Source organism: Taudactylus pleione, unplaced genomic scaffold (assembly GCF_031769625.1).
Source record: "Taudactylus pleione unplaced genomic scaffold, aTauple2 ptg001745l, whole genome shotgun sequence".
NCBI classification, from domain to species: domain Eukaryota; kingdom Metazoa; phylum Chordata; class Amphibia; order Anura; family Myobatrachidae; genus Taudactylus; species Taudactylus pleione.
The window spans coordinates 748,507-769,340 of NW_028286142.1; the positions used below are offsets into that span (position 1 = coordinate 748,507).

Genomic DNA, 20,834 nt, shown 5'->3' on the forward strand with positions numbered 1-20,834 from the left:
TTCTTCTAGTCCCAAGCATTTTGTATATGGGAGACTCAACCTGTATTACAGTATACTATTTTAACACTAAGCAGATGTCAATAGGTTCATGCTAGTGATAACAAAATATGGCTGTACGTTTTATTGTAATTATATTTAATCAATGCAGTAATCAATATATGTTAAGATTAAGGTACCAAGAATAACATACAATGTTGTGTCACCTTCTACTTCTACATAATGCTGTATTTTATGGATATATGAAGGTGATTAGATAATGTTTGCCTTAAATTGGTTTTTCAAACAAATAATATGTTTAATACACATTTTATCAGTATATTTTACATTTCCAGTGATAGCTGTAGATTACGGTACATAACATTTACAATACATCCTTATACTTAAGCTGGATACACATTAGGACGACAGATCAGCCATATGGCGGATCAGCCATCCTTTCTGACGATTGGTAAGTGCATACACTCTTAACAATCGAAGGCCTGATGTGTCAGTCACCCACTGCCACCTGACCGCCCGTACACGCAGCGTGTTGTGCAGATATGGCTGCAGATATACCTGCCATTGGCTGTGCTGCACAGCCGACGCGATATGTCTGTGAGCGAAGTCGTTCAGACATATCGGTACACACTGGATGACGCGCACACGATATATCAGCCGTTCAATTGAATGGCCAATATGTCGGTCAGTCTGTACCCAGCATTACTGTAGTATCTCAGACTAAAGATAAAATCTTTGTAACTATATAAGGGGAATAAGGATAAACTACAGTGTGTTGTAGGCTGCTGTATCAATATAGAGACTTTTGTAGAAGTAAAATGTTGAGAATATATGTTCCATCCTAATGTGGACACACTAGCACCAATATGGGAGTCAGCATTCACAAATTAGACACATGTTGGCCCAAAAGGCATCTCCATGTCTGACAATGATCTGTCCAGCTGTCGAAGTTATAACAAAGGCATGCAGCAATGTTGAAAATCAAAGTTTGCTGCATTCACTTTTTTTTTTTTTTAAATTCTTTTATTCATCAGAGCAATAGTATAACAAAGATACAGCTGTTGATAGTATTGACAAGTAATACATAGAAAAAAAAGATTAATTAATGACAATAACATACAAATGGTATTAGATCAATAATATGTATATTGTTTTCTTCGTTGAGCAGACCCGAAATAAAACCTATTTCTTAAAAATAATCCAGACATAGCAGACACACCCCCCAAAGATAATAAAATATCCAAAATCCAACTAGAGGCAAATTCCCTCTTAACCCGTGGCCTGAAACACAATAGGCGGATCATCTTGTAAAATTCTTGTTTCATACCAAGAGGTATGTCTAAAGCATATATGGATTTTACTACGTAATTCCACCGTAAGGGAGTCTATAAAGCCTTCCCATAATTGAAAAAACTCTGCTGTCTTAGCCTCCTTATGTAGTGTAGTCTCTAGCCAATCCATTTGAAAAGCAAAAAATAATTTAGCCCTAAACAAAGAGACCGACGGGGGATCTGCATGGGTCCACTTCTGCAATATACATTTACGAGCCACCGCAGATATAATCAATAATATTTTTTTACTATCTCTCGTACCCGAAACATGTGGTGGTAAAATTCCCAAAATCGCCCACTCCGCTGACAATGGGAGGTAACTGACCAAACATCTAGATGCGAATCTATTAACCGATGACCAGAATGTGCGGATAAGGGGACATTCCCACATGCAATGAGTGAAATTTGCTTCAGAAGCCCCACATTTAGCACATCTACTATCATCGGACAATCCCATCAAGAACCTGCGGTGGGGGGGAAAATACCCATTATGATAAATATTGTAAAACATCTCTTTATACATGCTTGATGAAAGTACTGATTGGGAATAAAGAAATGAGCTCAATAAACCCTCCATAGTGATATGGGGAAAGATATTACACCAAATAGATAATCCCGTAGAGATTTTTGAATGATCTAAAGGGGTCTGAAGAATTTTGTAATGAAGGGAAATCACTCCACTACCTCCCATAGGTCTATTCAATAGTAGGTCCAAAGAGTTGGACCAATCTTCTGGAGAGAAAACACGTATCATAGAGCTCACATAATGCTGTGCCTGGTACATTGCCAAAGAATGAGAATGAGGTAAATTATATGTATTCATCATTTCCGCCACCCGATAGGGTCTACAGTTCTCGATGTCGACCAATGCCCGAACATAAGGTATTCCCCTATCTGACCATGACGAGAAGGGCGTTGAAGCCTCCCCGTTTTGAAACTCAGGGTTTAGTAGTAGTGGGAGAAAAAGAGAGTGGTGTGAGTTTAAATTTCGTTGTTTTCTAGTGTATTACCAATGTAACCATCAGTAAGGGATTATTAACAATATCCTCAGAAATCTCCTGCTTATGGGAATGGAGGAATGCCAATATATGTTGGTCAGGTAAAAAGAGTTGGTCCATCTGTGAGTCAGTAAATAAATCAGTCCTGTGTATCCAATCTCGGATATATCTTAAGATTCCAGCATGACTATATAATTTTAAGTTAGGTAAGTTAACCCCTCCATTGGCCTTATTTTGCTGGAGTTTCAATAAGCCAATACGAGGTCGTTTGTTCTTCCAAATAAATTCCCTAAATGTTTTATACAAAGATTTTTCATCCTCCTGGGAAAGCAAAATCGGCAACATCTGTAAGGGATATAACAATTTCGGGAAAGATATCTGCATTCACTTTTGGTAAACTGATCTTACTGGGAGTTTACAGACTCTGGGAGTTCTGGAATTTTGGATTAAATGCTGCACATGCGAAGTACGGGTCAGCAATCCCACACGCAGTCTGGCGTGTGGTTATCACTAGCATGAACCTATTGACATCTGTTTAGTTAAAATAGTATATTGTAATACAGGTTGAGTCTCCCATATACAAAATGCTTGGGACTGTCGGTGACTGACAGTCTGCTGCCATTTTTGGGCGAGGAGGGGGCGGCAACTATCTCAGTTTCCTAAACTGAGGCGTGTTGCTGCCGTTGGCTGAATCACCCCCTGAAATCACTTTGCAGACCAACATTGAAGACCATGTCTGTCAGGGCTGCCATCAGGGGGGAAATTACGGGATTGGAGTCCCGTTCCTGGACAGAAGGGGACCCACCCACAGTGTCACTATGTGGCTGCGATCAATCTCCCCTACTGTTTGTAGTCTACGTATGCTAAGCTTTGCCAGGATAAAATATTGTGGATTGACTATGCTGTATGCTACAGTCTAAATGTATCAAGTGCAGAGCTGGTCCTGAACCTGCCAGGCACTCTGCTAAGACTCCCGGGGCGGCTGCTGTAAGATGAGACAGTGAGTGAAATGCTAATAATGCACACTGTTTAATGTCTTATGTTTATCATGCAAACACAGAGGGCTGACTAACTTCGTATTTCATGTATGCGGCTGTTAGAAAAGTGATATAACACAGCACTTTGGAAGAGATGAGAGTGTGACAGTGTGTGTATGAAGCCAGCCACTCAGCCACAGAACCTGTGTAATTTAAGAGTGTCCCGGTTTAATGTGATTTTGCAACAGTGCATGACCGTGATAAAGTTCAGCCCTAGGAAAAACCTAATCCTAATCAAACTACACCACCATGCCAAATTTGGTGGAGCTAGGTACAAAACTCTGGGCGTGCATAAAGGACAAACAGATAGACGCGCACACACACTTTGACGCTTATTATATAGATATTGTATAAAATTATCTTCTGGCTGTGTGTATAAGGTGTATATGAAAGAAATTAATTTCACTTATGTACACAAACTTTGATGCACAAAATTATTAAAAATGTATAAAATGACCTGCAGGCTGTGTATAAGGTGTATATGACACATAAATGTATTATGTGTCTAGAATTGGGTCCCATCCCCATGATATCATTATGGTATGCACATATTCCAAAATACGGAAAAATCCCACATACAAAGTTCTTCTAGTCCCAAGCAGTTTGTATATGGGAGACTCAACCTGTATTATAATATAATATTTTAAAGCTAAGCAGATGTCAATAGGTTAATGCTAGTGATGATAAAATATGGCTGTACATTTTATTGTAATTATATTTAATCAATGCAGTAATCAATATATGTTAAGATTAAGGTACCAAGAATAACATACAATGTTGTGTCACCTTCTACTTCTACATAATGCTGTATTTTATGGATATATGAAGGTGATTAGATAATGTTGGCCTTAAATTGGTTGTGCAAACAAATAATATGTTTAATACACATTTTATCAGTATGTTTTACATTTCCAGTGATAGCTGTAGATTACGGTACATAACACTTAGAATGCATCCTTATACTTAAGCTGGATACACATTAGGACGACGGATCAGCAATATGGCGGATCAGCTGTCCTTTCTGGAGATTGGTAAGTGCATAACACACTCGACAATCGGCGGCCCGATGTGTCAGTCACCCACTGCCACCTGACCGCTCGTAGACGCAGCGCGTTGTGCAGATATGGCTGCAGATATACCTGCTATTGACTGTGCTGCACAGCTGACGCGATATGTCTGTGAACAAAGTCGTTCAGACATATCGTCTGTACACACTGGATGACGCGCACACAATATATCGGCCGTTCAATTGAATGGCCAATATGTCGGCCAGTCTGTACCCAGCATTACTGTAGTATCTCAGACTAAAGATAAAATCTTTGTAACTATATAAGGGGAATAAGGATAAACTACAGTGTGTTGTAGGCTGCTGTATCAATATAGAGACTTTTGTAGAAGTAAAATGTTGAGAATATATGTTCCATCCTAATGTGGACACACTAGCACCAGTATGGGAGTCAGCATTCACAAATTAGACACATGTTGGCCCAAAAGGCATCTCCATGTCTGACAATGATCTGTCTAGCTGTCGAAGTTGTAACAAAGACATGCAGCAGGTTGGAGAGCTGTTCGCACAGAAACACACCTCTGGTTTGGTATTCTATTTTTGTTTTTTTATTGTGGTGCAAGTTTTCTGCGTGTTCTATGTAAAGGGCCCTATGTTTGCTCTGTTGGTCAATTGACGAATAAAGTTGTGTGTGGCATGCAGATTTCTAGCGGGTTTGCCTTAGTACTTCCCAGAGTTGCCAACTCTGGCCAAACGTGCATGCAAAGCCCATTTCAACCAACCAAATTTACCCCTTTAATGTTTTATTTTAGTCTGCGGGTCGGGACCAATCACAATCAACAGCTCCCAATGTCAATCGAAAAGCTGGGCCCCCAAGCAAAGTGGTGATCAGTCAATACCAGGAGTGTAACGCATTGGTGAAAGGCTTCTGTCTATTGCCGGTGTTAGATCTCTTAATTCGAGTGTCACCCAAAAATGCCATAATCTCTATAGAGATCATGTGTGAGCTTATGAGGTTGATGTATCAGAAGTTGATTGGTTGCTATGGGCATCTCTCCACTCTTACCTACCATTTTGTAGAATGCACTTGATAAATGCTACCTCGAAGCTGATTGGTTGCTATGTGCAACTTATTCACTAGTCCACTTCTCCATTGCTTTTACTGCTTGATACATTAATCCCTATAAACTCTGCATGCCTAGTAAATATTTTCACTGGAATCTGTACTATGTATGTGTGACACTACTTCCAACCGGTGCGGACGTCTGCTGGACTGGTAAGTATACATAATGGCATCCTTAGATGGTGTTATGTTTTATCAAAAATTACGATAAGCAGAGCTGTGGTTCCTGTAGCCCATCATTCTGTCTTATGCCAATGTCCGTAAATATGAAATAGTGCTGCTAATTGTGAACGGTGCCCACTTACAGAATAAATCAAAAAATGAAATGTAGTACAGGATGAGTTTTCCATATGCACACATTCAGAAATACTGTATATTTCGAAATATGGAACTTTTTGAGCACGACTGAGCTCGTGACACATTTGCTTTATTATGGTTTATTGTACACAACTCTTGTTTAAGGCATAAAATTATTACAAACTAGCTGGGATACCTGGCGTTGCCCAGGTTGAAGACTGAACCCTGAAGTACACCTGCAGCCTTTTATATTTTATTTTTTCAATGTCCTCACCTATAACCTGGATGACTATGTAAATTAGGAGTAAATGACAGTGCAGGCAGCGTATTCTCATACTGTTTGGAATGGGGTATATAAGGAGCAGACTGACTTACAGAACATAAATCAGTATATCTTCCCAAATCACTTGAGTTTAAGGAATCACTGCAAAACATGGGTGATTCAGCTACGGACGGATATGCTATCGCAGTTGGTAACATGTTAGCAGCTGCGATAGCTGTAATATGGTAATGCAGCCGGAGGCGTCACGTCTCCTGCATGCATTACTGATCCAAGCTGCCTCCAAGGATCATCTGTGATCCCTTTGACTGGCTGAGTGACCATGGGGTCATCCAAGCCGGCCACCGCAGATGAGTAAAAGAGGCCAGGAAATCTCCGTCAGACAACTAAGGTCCTGGCCTCTCCACTCCCCCCGCAACAGCAGTGATACGCCTCTGTTTTAGGAAACTTAGGCTGTTGCTGCCCCCTCCCCGCCCAGAAACTGCAGGAGACTGTCAATCACTGATAGTCTGCTGCTGCACTGCACGCAAACCTAGGCAATACATATTCCTGGTCACACTGCAATGATTAATACAATGATTAAAAATGTTGTATAAAAGTACCTGCAGGCTGTGTATAAGGTGTATATGACACATAAATGCATTCAGTGCTTAGCCTTGGGTCCTATCCCCATGATATAATTATGATATGCATATATGCCAATATACGGAAAAGTCCGATATCCAAAGTTCTTCTAGTCCCAAGCATTTTGCATATGGGAGAATCAACCTGTATAACAATATACTATTTTAAAATTAAGCAGATGTGAATAGGTTCATGCTAGCAATGACAAAATATGACTGCACGTTTTATTGTATCAATGCAGTAATCTATATATGTTAAGTTTAAGGTACCTAGAATAACATACAATGTTGTGTCACCTTCTACTTCTATATAATGTTTTATTTTATGGATATATGAAGGTGATTAGATAATGTTGGCCTTAAATTGGTTGTGCAAACAAATAACCTGTTTAATACACATTTTATCAGTATGTTTTACATTTCCAGTGATAGCTGTAGATTACGGTACATAACACTTACAATACATCCTTATACTTAAGCTGGATACACATTAGGACGACAGATCAGCCATATGGCCGATCAGCTGTCCTTTCTGGCGATTGGTAAGTGCATACACTCTTAACAATCGAAGGCCTGATGTGTCAGTCACCCACTGCCACCTGACCGCCCGTACACGCAGTGCGTTGTGCAGATATACCTGCCATTGGCTGTGCTACACAGCCGACGCAATATGTCTGTGAGCGAACTCGTTCAGACATATCGTCTGTACACACTGGATGACGCGCACACAATATATTGGCCGTTCAATTGAATGGCCAATATGTTGGTCAGTCTGTACCCAGCATTACTGTAGTATCTCAGACTAAAGATAAAATCTTTGTAACTATATAAGGGGAATAATGATAAACTACAGTGTGTTGTAGGCTGCTGTATCAATATAGAGACTTTTGTAGAAGTAAAATGTTGAGAATATATGTTCCATCCTAATGTGGACACACTAGCACCAGTATGGGAGTCAGCATTCACAAATTAGACACATGTTGGCCCAAAAGGCATCTCCATGTCTGACAATGATCTGTCCAGCTGTCGAAGTTATAACAAAGGCATGCAGCAATGTTGGAAATCAAAGTTTGCTGCATTCACTTTTGGTACACTGATCTTACTGGGAGTTTACAGACACTGGGAGTTCTGCAATTTTGGATTAAATGCTGCACATGCGCAGTACGGGTCAGCAATCCCACACGCAGTCTGGCGTGCGGTTATCACTAGCATGAACCTATTGACATCTGCTTAGTTAAAATAGTATATTGTAATACAGGTTGAGTCTCCCATATACAAAATGCTTGGGACTGTCGGGGACTGACAGTCTGCTGCCATTTTTGTCCGAGGAGGAGGCGGCAACTACCTCCGTTTCCGAAAACTGAGGTGTGACGCTGCCGTTGGGGGGGGGGGGGGGGGGGGTGAACTGGAGAGACCAGGATCTCCGTTTGCTGAATCACCCCCTGAAATCACTTTGCAGACCAACATTGAAGACCATGTCTGTCAGGGCTGCCATCAGGGGGGAAATTACGGGATTGGAGTCCCGTTCCTGGACAGAAGGGGACCCACCCACAGTGTCACTATGTGGCTGCCATCAATCTCCCCTACTGTTTGTAATCTCTGTGTGCTAAGCTTTGCCAGGATCAAATATTGTGGATTGATTATGCTGTATGCTACAGTCTGAATGTATCAAGTGCAGAGCTGCTCCTGAACCTGCCAGGCACTCTGCTAAGACTCCCAGGGCGGCTGCTGTAAGATGAGACAAACAGACGCGCACTCACACTTTGATGCTTATTATATAGATATTGTATAAAATTATCTTCTGGCTGTGTGTATAAGGTGTATATGAAACAAATTAATTTCACGTATGTACACAAACTTTGATGCACATAATTATTAAAATGTTGTATAAAATGACCTGCAGGCTGTGTATGAGGTGTATATGACACATAAATGCATTTCCATGTCTAGAATTGGGTCCCATTCCCATGATATCATTATGGTATGCACATATTCTAAAATACGGAAAAATCCCACATACAAAATACTTCTAGTCCAAACATTTTCTATATAGGAGACTCAACCGTATTAGAATATACTATTTTAACTAAGCAGATGTCAATAGGTTCATGCTAGTGATAACAAAATATGGCTGTACATTTTATTGTAATTATATTTAATCAAACGAGTAATCAATATATGTTAAGATTAAGGTACCAAGAATAACATACAATGTTGTGTCACCTTCTACTTCTACATAATGCTTTTATTTTATGGATATATGAAGGTGATTAGATAATGTTGGCCTTAAATTGGTTGTGCAAACAAATAATATGTTTAATACACATTTTATCAGTATGTTTTACATTTCCAGTGATAGCTGTAGATTACGGTACATAACACTTACAATACATCCTTATACTTAAGCTGGATACACATTAGAGTGCCAAGAATAACCTATAATGCTGTGTCACCTTGTACTTTTACATAATGCTTTATTTTATGGCTCTATGAAGGTGATAGTGTTGGCCTTAAATTAGTTGTGCTAACAAATAATATGTTTAACACACATTTTATCAGTACAGATGGGTCCTCATACATCCTAGCCTCCTGGTGTGTTAAACAGCCCTTCGAGTCGCGCCATGCCGGTTACAGCCACTGACACTTTAACATAGCATTGTCGCATGCAGATACACCCACACTTGCTCAGAGAACATAGGCATACTGCATAGCACGATCAGCTTCTTCTGATTAAAATGATCTCTATTTGCATCGTTGTGTGAATAAGACGCATTTAAAGGTAAAAAGATTGCACGAAAAGATGCTTTGCGCTACCAAGTCATACTGAGCTCCCGCTTTGTCGCGCAACTTGTAGTGCACGGAGGATAGATGTTTGTGGGCACATCTATATGTTTTACATTTCCAATGAAAGCTGTATACTGTTACTTAACACTTATACTAAATCCTTATACTTACTGTAGTATCTCAGACTTGTTTTGGGGTCTGTGCATGCACAGGTTCTATTCTGCGCATGTTCAGAACGGGTCCTACTATCTCGCAGGCCCCCCCAAACCGCAGCGTGATTGACATGCTGTGGCATTTGGGGGGCAGAGCGGGGCATGGCTGGCCACCATTCCTGAAAATGGGGCATGTCGCCCCCTTTTTTCGGGAGGGCTCAGGCCAGGGTCTGCATCGGCGGGCACAGATTTCCTAGCCTTGCAAGTGACCAGGACCTGGTCAAACTGTGGTAAGCTTCCGTAGCCTGGCCAATGAAGCAACCATCGCGTTGAAGTTGCGATGGTGATCCCATGGTGTTACTGCTGATGCAGTAAGGAGGTGTCTGTTTCCTACAGACATTTCCTGCTGCATTAGCATATTAGATGGATGGAATTGCACAGCCACTTGTGTGCGGCTCTGCAATTCCATCCATCTCTGAATCGTCCTGTGATTAGGCTGCTGGGGAACCATCAAGGGGCCTATGAGCAAGGACAGCAGAGGCTCCTAAGCAATGACAGCAGTCACAGTGACTGCAGAAAATCACTGTCTTTGCTCAGAACCTCCTTGGTGGTCCCCCGGGAAGGTTGAGTTGACCTGCAGTGAAGAATACGGAATTTATGATTTACAGTCTGTGGCAGCAGGAGAGTACTGTATAAAGAAAGAGGGGAAATAGGGGAAGCAGAGGGCGGAGAAAGAAAAACAGTCGCACAGGAGTATAGCAATTCCAGGTTGATATGTAATAGGGATATGTTACAGTCAGGGGGTGCTCCCTGGAGTAATAGCAGTATTGTAAAGAATAGTGCCTATAGACTTAGTACTGATTTTAATAATACCAATAAATTTGAAATTTTAATGATTTTTCATTACATATATATATTCTTTTTCTTATGATATAATTCTGTGGTTTTTTTCTGTTTGGGGTGTGCCTCATTTGTTGGGGTCCTTTCTTCTCTCTTTCTTTACAGTGCAGCAGGAGAGTAAACAGTGATCCGGCAGCCACTATGCAATACACCCCTTACTCTGATCTGTCTGTCCGTGAGGGGGCAGAGTGTGTGAGGTACAAAGCACTGCTGACGTGGATCGGACCACTACTTTGCAGCATACTGTGGCAGCACAGACGGTGTAATGGTTAGCATTACTGCCACACAGCACTGAGGTTGTAGGTTCGATTCCCACTACGGCCCTAACTGTGTGGAGTTGTTATTATTATCCTTTATTTATATGGCGCCACAAGTGTTCCGCAGTGCCTTACATAGTACATAGAACTAATAGGTGAACAAGAAACAAGTAACTTACAGTACATTACAGTGCAGGACAAGGACACGACTTATATACATTGCTGAAATAGTGATTAAAGCACTCACAATAAGCTGCCGGGAGTTGGCGGTCCCGTGTTAGGTGCCCTAATGGGGAGTAGAGAAAATGTAAAGAGAAGCACATGAGGGAAGAGGTCCCTGCTCATGAGAGCTTACATTCTAAGGGGAGGGGCAGACAGACAGGCATGACACAGAAGGGGAAGATAGGAAGGAAAGAGCATGAGGTGGGTTAGGATGAGTGCTGAAAGGCCTTGATGAAGTAGTGGGTCTTGAGAGCCCGTTTGTAGAGAGGTGGAGAGTCTGATAGGGAGAGGGAGAGCATTCAAAAGGTAGGGAGCAGCACGGGCAAAATCTCGGATGCAGGAGTGGGAGGAAGTAATCAGTTGGCAAGAGAGGTGGCATGCATTAGTTGAGCGAAGCGGGCGGGAGTGTGAAGGGAGAGAAGTTCAGAAATGTATGTAGGTGTGGATTTGGTGAGGGCTTTGTAGGCAAATGTAAGAACCTTGAATTGGCATCTGAAGGGGAAGGGGAGCCAGTGTAGGGCTTGAAGGAGAGGGGAAGCAGATGTAGAACGTCTGGAGAGGTAGATGAGCCGAGCAGCAGCATTGAGACCAGATTGTAGTGGAGAGAGGTGAGAGACTGGGAGGTCAGCTAGGAGAAGGTTACAGTAGTCCAATCTGGATATGACCAGTGAGTGGATGAGGGTTTTAGTGGCATCCTGGGTGAGGAAGGGTTTAATCCTGGAGATATTTTTTAGGGGAAAATGGCAGGACTGCGAGAGGTGCTGAATGTGCGGTTTAAAGGAGAGGGAAGAGTCTAGGATAACTCCAAGACAGCGCACTTTGGGGCTAGAGGAGATAGTTGTGCCATCAATAGATAATGAAATTGTGGAAAGTGATGTAGTGGAACAGGGTGGGAAGATGATCAGCTCAGTCTTAGACATGTTAAGTTTAAGAAAGCGCTCTGACATCCACGAAGAGACAGCAGAGAGACAGTTGGAGATACGGGTAAGGAGCGAGGGGGAGAGCTCAGGGGTGGAAAGGTAAATTTGAGTATCATCTGCATAGAGATGATATTGGAGGTCAAAGGAGTTAATGAGTTCACCTAAAGAGGATGTATATAGGGAGAAAAGGAGAGGTCCAAGAACAGAACCTTGGGGAACTCCTACCTTTAGTGAAAGTGGAGGGGAAAAGGAGTCATGAGAGGACACAGCGAAGGAATGATCAGAGAGGTAGGAGGAAAGCCAGGAGAGGGCAGTGTCACGTAAACCGAGAGAGTAAAGGATTTGCAGGAGGAGAGGGTGGTCTACAGTGTCAAATGCAGCAGAGAGGTCAGGGAGAATGAGCAAAGAGTAGTGGCCCTTGGATTTGGCAGCAAGGATGTCGTTGCTGACTTTCGTGAGGGCAGTTTCAGTGGAGTGGAGAGATCGGAAGCCAGATTGAAATGAGTCAAGGAGGGAGTGGGAGGAAAGAAAGGTGGTAAGGCGGTTGTAGACAATACGCTCAAGGAGTTTGGAAGCAAAAGGGAGAAGAGAGATGGGTCGAAAAGTTAGAAAGTATGTTAGGATCAAGGGTAGGTTTTTTAAGAATGGGGAAGACAAGAGCATGTTTGAATGCAGAAGGGACAGTGCCAGATGATAGGGAGAGATTAAGGAGGTGAGCCAGATGGGAACAGGCAGAAGGAGACAGGTGGGAGGGGAGACGGGAAGGGAAAGGGTCATGAGGGGAGGTGGAAGGAGGGGAGGACCGGATGAGGGCCATGACTTCCTCTCCAGAAGCAGGGGAGAAGGATGTCAGAGTTGGTGAGACAGAAGGGGAGGGGTGGTAAGGGCAAGGAGGGGGAGGAGTGCTGAGGGTTGATGGGATATGATGTCCTCACGTATGGAGTTTGTATATTCTCCCTGTGCCTGCCCGGGTTTCCTCCCGGGTGCTCTGGTTTCCTCGCACACTCCAAAAATATACAATTGGGTCCCAACAAAAATTAACCCGTGTGTGTGTGTATATATGTGAGCATGTGGTAGGGAATATAGATGAGCTCCACTGGGACAGGGACTGATGTGAATGGACAAATATTCTCTGTAAAGCGCTGCGGAATATGTGTGCGCTATATAAATAACTGGTAATAAATAAATAATACTGTAGTAATAGGTAGCAGCTTTTACTGTTCACCTACTACACTGCTTGTCATACCTGTAGAATTTCCTGTCTGATAGTTGTTGTTAATACAGAATAACAGTAGAAAATAAACATGGTTCGAAGGTGAATTTAGAATGCTAGCTCTAGTAGAGTGATATGTACAATGACGCCTACTGAAAATAAGCCAGCATAATACAATAAACTCTCTGTGTTTGTTTTCCAAAGTGTTATACCAAATGTATAATAAAGTAGCACTATAGCTGACTGAACCAAAGAGGATTTGTAAAAATATAAATGACTCTTTCCAAACAGAAATATCACTACTGAACTTCAGGTCCTTGAACTCATCTTTGATGCTTTGCCTGAAGTGAACTGTTGGCTATAGTATTGTATCATTGATCTTTCATTCATTGAATGTGTGCAGAATGAACAACTCTTCTATCTGTATGCACTGCCGCCATGGTGCAATCAATTTAGTCAGCTGCCCATGTAGAATGATGTCCAATGGTTGGCATGCCTGAGTCTGATAGTAGATTGCAGTGAGCGTGTGCAGTGCACACTGGCACTCATAAGTATTATTCATATTTTAAGGAGAACTTCAATTGGCATTAACCCAGTTGGCAGCTGCCCAAACCAGTACTTTTAAATAAAATAAAAATAGATATTGAGGTTTAGTGTATATTGTATAGCGTTTGGCAAGACTTGGAATACAATTAGCATGGCCAGTAATACCAGTGTGGTCCATTTATTTCCTTTTATTTAGCATGGACACCAATGTCTCATGAAATGCTGCCATATTGCTTGCCGGAAGCTGTACATTTCAGCATAGTTGTGTAGCTGGCACGACACACGTTGTGCCTCAATACTCAATGACACCACAGGTTCCCAGTGAATTAATAGGATTCCTTCTCCCAAGTATTGGTTCAGCCCTCAAAATGACCACCATAACTGTCTGATCTTTGCATTTTTCCTTTTGTATTTTTATTCCAAATATAAAATACTAGTTAACAGGCATTTAAATCATACACGCCTAATTTATACACCTCCCCTTCGACAGGGCAAGTGCGGGGGTCATGATTTGCCTAATCATGGCCCTTCTAGCAGTTCACATTATCACACGATGAAAGGTGGGGCTATGAATTTCCAGCAAATTGTGTCATAAAAGCCTGGCCTGATTCATTAGGGAAATGGGCAGGATCTCGCTCTGAGGCCTACACCAAGGAGAAATCTCCCGGACATTATGAGAGAGGAGGCTTATATGATTTAAGCGGAATCAGTATGTAATACTGCCGGCCCTAACCTCTCCCCGGGGGTGCCCTAACCATAACCCCCCCCCTTCCCCTAGCCTAACCCTTCTGGGGGGGTGCCTAACCCTAAGTCCACACGGGAGCCCCTAACCTAACCCTGCCCACCTCCCCCCCGTGGCTGTCTGCGCCCGGCATACCTTTGATCTGTAGATCTAGTGACAGGCGTCGGGATTTTGATGCCTGTCATTAGTACCTTGCCGGGATTTGACAGTCAGGAAGACGGCAGTCGGCTTCCTAACTGCATCCCGAGTTCAACCTCCTAGAATTAGTAATTGGTGATGTTGTAACCCATCCTAGTGCAGGAATACAGAATACTGCAGCCTTTGTTGTATCAAGTTCAGAAACAATAAAATAGGGGAGTGGTACAGTAACTGGTGCTGTATAAATAATACACTAGAAGAATACTCTCCTTATGCTGATGGTCAGAATGTTTGCCTATCCTGTGGGGGGGGGGGGCGGCGGCGCGTTCCCCTCTTTTCCACTAAAATTACATACAGTATATAACACAGCTCTTCAACACAAATGAATCAAAAAACTGCACATTAATAATAAATTTGTATCTTGTAGGTCCCAGCAAATCTCCACCCCCGTGGTCATGCATTTTGGACATGCAGAGACATTGTTGCCGCTGCTGGCACTAATGGGGCTGTTTAAGGATGAGAAACCTCTTACCGCTGACAACTTCACCACTGCATATGGACACCAGTTCCGCACCGGCAGAATTGTACCTTATGCTTCAAACTTGGTATTCGTCCTATACCACTGTGACTTGGCTGAGAGTCCTAAGGAAGAGTACCAAGTGCAAATGCTGCTGAATGAAGACCTCCTTCCTTTCCCCCACTCACAGCAGTCCGTCTGTCTGTTTGATGACTTGAAGAAGCAGTACAGCCACCTCCTTGACAGCTGCCATGTTAAAGAAGAATGTGAACTCACAAAAGCTGCTCATACCGCTGAGGATGAACTATGAGACAGACTAACTGCATATGGATTATTATATCCTACATATTACCATGCTCCCTATTCTTTTATGTTCATTTAATTTGCTTGTGTTTTTTTTTCTATTACATTTATCCAGACAAAATTATTCTGGAGATGTGGATTGTGTGGTGTGGTCCTCTCCTTATAGCCTTATTCACACTGTCCTCTGTTAGTGATCAAAATAAAGACCTGACGTCATACTGTAATGTTGTCAATACAAGCATAAGCACACTTTTACAGGGGTGGGGAACATTTCCTCTACCGGGGGCCATTTTGATATATATAACACTATTTGTGGGCCTGGTGCAGGCCACTCCCCCTCCTTGTGATGTCTCATAGTGGCAGGGCCACAATCGCCGGTGATTACAGCAATGCCCGGAGCATCCTGAGAATGTTCTGGGCAGTGGCGGATCTAGTCTTTACTTTTAGGGGGGGAGGGGGAGGGGATGGTTTAAGAATAATACTATCCCCTGGATCCCCCCACAAGCAGGTTCCTCCAGTCCCACATGTCCAGCAGAAATTTTAGTAAATCTACCCCCTGGTGGCAAATCTACCGTGGGGGGGCTGGAGGTGGACACAGCCCGGCTGCAGTCACATCGCTGTCCTCAGCTGTCACGTGGGCCCTTCCCCATGATGAATATAATAAGGATATATACATTTTTCCCAAAAATTTAAACTCCTTTGAATAAACAGCAGCCACCAGCAAAATCATTTAGGTTAGGGGTGAAAGGATACAGTATTGGGTGCAGGGTTAGGGGTGTAAGGTAACGATACTGGATCAGAACCTCTATATACCCCTGCCTGTACCTTCTAAAATCCTACCTATAAACCTCTAAGGATGACGCTAATTTGCGTACGCAGTCATACAGTAAATAAAAGACTCCAGACTTGGAACGTGTGGTTCCGATGCACAAGTATTATTCAAGTAAAAAGTACAGTCAGTAACACGCTATTGATCCAGACACAATTAGACGCAAAGGAATTATACAGACCCCAAGTACAGTATACATATGCAGCGCTTCCGGACCAGATGATAGGCATCAGCAAGAAACCCCGTCGTCATTCAGCAAGAAGACTAAAATCCCAGTGTTTGAGCACACATATTTATACCCCCCCCAGAATAGACCGGACAATAGAGAAGTTTGTTGCTGGGGAGGAAGCATCTGTTACAGAGAGTTTAACAGGCTGGTTCAAATAGACTCACCCAGCCTCTAACAACTGGGGGTTTCTGCCCTCCCGCCCCCATGCAAAATCCTAACAGTTATACATTTTGTTGCTTGAAGTCTCTGCGGTCCATAAGTTGAGAATGCGTGATGCAATCTCCACACCGATAGTACCGGAATTCTGTTGAAAGAGTACGCATCAGTACAAAACCAAACACTGCTTTCTTAGCATGTATAAAACCCTAGTTATCAAATATCTTTATTTCACAGCATTTATACTAACTGAACCAACTTAAATCTTATACTTTAAAGCTTATTAAACCTTATGTGTGAATATGTAATGTGTGAGTATGCGGAGTTTGATATAAGGACGCTATGTTTATCTAAAATGGCGCTTAGGCGGCCATTCGCAAAATGGCGTCTTGCGGCCAGTCGCAAGATGGCGTCGCTGCGATACAATTTTTAAACTGGTCTTGTCTCAGTCAGTTATCCAGCTTCGACAGTCCACCCTTTGATAGCAAACAGCATGCTATCACGATCTGTAATTGGAATTTTTATCTTAGGCTTACATTTACATATTATTTTGTGTTATTATGGGATGGCACAAGGTGGTTCTTAATCCATCAATAATGTGTCTCTGGGTGAGGACATAAAACTACTATTATACGCACACCGCGGATCTTGGAAGATCATGTGAAAGGTGTGGGAATGCACCAGTCTTATAAAAGCAGTCTTGAAGGGGAATTGAGACTTTATATTATCTGAGGTGTTTTAAAAATAACATTTCAATAATACATTCTATGCATGTCTAAATATAGTACATTAAATGATGGTATTTCCTAGCTCAGGGTTGTAATGCAGTTCTGTATTTACCTCGGTATTCATACTGGCCACCATCATAATTTCATTCTTTCGTTTTACTCTATTCTTATATTTTCCACACTTCAACACAATAGGAACACACCGGACACATATGCCAATTATTATGATGACAATTAGTATAAGGATCAAGAATTTGCCTATGCTGGCGATCACTTCCTGGACCCATTCCCCTAGACCTGAGAACCATTTCACTGGGTTCAGCTATGACACCCATCCTTCTATCTTTTCCCCTACTTCAGCCACTGAAGCATTATGGTTCTTACGAAATTCCCACTTTAGCTGCAGGATTTCATCCATCTTCCGGTCTATCACCTCCTTAGGGTCGCTGGTATCATTGGTGATATAGGTGCAACATTTTACTCCAAATTTTGTGGCTAACGTTACGCAATACCCTCCAGTAACAGCAGTTAAATAATTCAACACTAGAACTTGTTGCACAAGTTCTTTCTTGTACGTTTGCAATTCTCTCCCTGTATACCTGAATGTGTCATCGTACATCTCGGTGATATTATCTATCAATTTAGCAAGTTCCTGAATATACCTAAAATTTAATGTACCCTGAGCAATCCTGGTGGGGTCCAGTGCAACCAAAACTTGAAAGCCAGTTGTCTCACTGATTACCTGAGTGGCTTTATGCACATTATTATTATATTATCCTTTATTTATATGGCGCGACAAAGGTTCCGCAGCGCCTTACACAGTACATAAATGAGCACACAAGAAAAACAGTTATTAGTAATACAAAACAATGCAGGACAAGGACAAGGTTATAAACTCAGCTGCAAAACACAAGCAGCAGGACATGAGCAACCAGGTGTTAGGTGCCATTGTGGGGAGTTAGGAGTAAATTATACTATAAGTAGGGGGAGGAGAAGCACGTGAGGATGAGGGCCCTGCTCGTGAGAACTTACATTCTAAAGGGGAAGGGCAGACAGACAGGGGCAACACAGAGGGGTAGATAGTGAGGAAGGAGCATGGAGCAGTGGGTTAGGATATGTGCTGCGGAATGTGTGTGTATAAGATGACCTGATGTTATGTAAAAATTAAGTCCTTCATACATCTATCTCTATGACAGAAAATAGATTGTTTGTGTTATTTACATGAGAGATGTACAAAGTAAAGTAGAAGCACTTTAATTGTTGTGTGTTACATTTTAGCATCTATATACAGCCTGACAAGAAATGCAGCTATTATGGGACTGTCCCGCCATCCTAATACAGTAGTGACTACTTTAGTCCCAGCTGCTGGGTGCTATGCCATGCTCCTGTGAGTGGGTGCATCTCACATGCTAGACCCACTCACAAATGGGTGCAGCCATACATGATGTGGTCCCACAGGATGTTGCAGTACCCGGGCCCAGAATTTCTCTTGGCAGCCTTGGAGGTGACAGACAGAATTAGGAGGGAATGGGGCTTAGTAGTGGGGCAACAAGACCATGGAGGGAGGTGGTTGAGAGTGGAGGTATAGGAAAGGTGGGGGAAAGAAGCAGAGGGTTGGAAGCAGACTGATGAGAGAAAAAAAGGAAGAACAGCAAGTGGAGGAGACAGGAGGGGGAAGAGAGGGATGGATAAAGTAGAGGATTATGTGGGCATAGAATATGGGGGTTGTGTGAAGTAAGGGTGTTCATGCTGTGGACAAGGTAATAATTGAGATGTAAACTGGAGTGGAGGCTGTGAGATATAGAGACAGTGTGGATTAAAGTTGTTAAATGTTCAAAAATACATGTAAAGAACAGTGCTGCTAATGTATGAGCGCAGCTCCAAAAGTGATATATAAAGGAGAGGTGTGTGAGTAGTGGGTGCAGGAATTAGTTTATAAACAAATGATTAAAGTGGATAGATGTGACACAATTGGAAAAGGCAATACAAATTGAATGAGGACAAAATTACAATGTACCCGAGCTGATCCAGTCCAAAGTGTTCTGATCAACAAAGATCAATCAACAAGAGCAGTACACAGATAGGGAAGTATTTGTCACGACCAGCTGGCCGATTCTCCAAATACCTCAATCTGAGAATCGCCACCAGTGACTTATGGTTACCTCAGCACGTGCGGTTACTCTAACACGGTTCTGCCACCACCAACGAAGTTAACGGGAGTCGTTAGGTTCTCCGCTCAAATCTCAATTTGCACACTCACATATAGGTACGTAGCTTTGACCTCACAGGCTCGTGAATTCGACAAGAACACGGAGAATACACTGGATTAAGAATGTTTAATCCGAAAAATATTTCCAAGGTTATTGATTACAGAAAAAGGTAGTACAAATATGGACAATACAAATATATCACAAATAGGTTTCAGAAAGTAAAAGGAATTAAAAATGAAAAAAGAACCCAGAGTCTTTACATCTAGACCCTGTTGTGAAGGAGACACAGGAGCATTGGATTCTGGCCAGTCGTCAGGACTCTCCTTGGGCACAAGAACACTTATCACTGAGGGAGATGCATAGTTATACCCTCACAGCTGCACTAGCCCCCACCTTTGGGTTTTCCACTCTTTCATTGCTGTACACTGGGCATTAAGAAATCGGCCACACCGTTCCATATTGTCTATAGGAAGTAGGGGGTCTTGAAACAGTGTGAAGGGGTCTTTAGAAACCAATAAGCAGGTAACATACCCTACATTCTTGTCATCTCCCTTCTAAAGGATTTTATATCCCATGACCTGGCTTGACCAGGTCTGACCATCTGCATTAAGGATGTATCTCTCCCCAAACTTTATGGCCTGTAGAGAGAAGAGATGGTTATCTAGATGCCTGGTTCCAGGAAGACAAATCTCCTCCAAGCTTTGTATTCCTACAGGTCAAATACAGGACACTGCCTAGAAACCATGTTGATACACACATTTATATATTTACATGACATCATTCCTGGCGATTATTCTCTGGAATAAACGCCACACCTCCCCCTGAAGATGGGCACAGGAGAGACAGTGATCCACCTATCACATTCTCTCCTGTGACCCCCACTACCATGTCTTCTAATGGCAGCGCAGCAGCTTCTAAATCCACCAAGGGGTCAGATTTCTGATCATTTTCATTTAGGTGACACATGGCTATTACACAAGCTTCCATGTTATGCCAAGCTATGAGCAAATTACTGTGGTGCACAGTCTGCCTCTTCCACCCATCCCCTTGTGCCAACATATTATTGATATCTTGGAGATGTGGTACTAGTAGCTGGGGACTTTCCCAGGCAGCCTGTTGCTTGGTCAGCTGCATAGGGCTCAGCACCAGGCCCTTTTGGCCTAACTCAATTGTACCCTCCCTCATGCTGCAGTCATACCAGAGCTTTTGTTTCTCCTGAGCAGCATTCAGATCATTCTGCGCCATTCCCCTTAGGGACTGCAACTCCTCCCTGAACGTCACCATGTATGACACCAC

General features: G+C 42.6%; 1 protein-coding gene across 3 annotated transcripts in view; it reads left to right on the forward strand.

The window, feature by feature from the left end:
• MINPP1 (multiple inositol-polyphosphate phosphatase 1) overlaps positions 1 to 15,602 on the forward strand; it is a 113,027-nt gene extending 97,425 nt beyond the window's left edge. The window contains exons 7-8 of one of the 3 annotated variants that reach the window (XM_088464664.1): positions 10,634 to 10,725; positions 14,994 to 15,602. In XM_088464664.1, coding sequence (XP_088320790.1) covers positions 10,634 to 10,725; positions 14,994 to 15,393 — 492 coding nt within the window. In that variant the 3' untranslated portion in view covers positions 15,394 to 15,602. The remainder of the gene's footprint in view (positions 1 to 10,633; positions 10,726 to 14,993) is intronic. The other 2 variants (XM_088464666.1, XM_088464665.1) reach the window with 2 other exon arrangements.
• Positions 15,603 to 20,834: the final 5,232 nt, after the last annotated feature.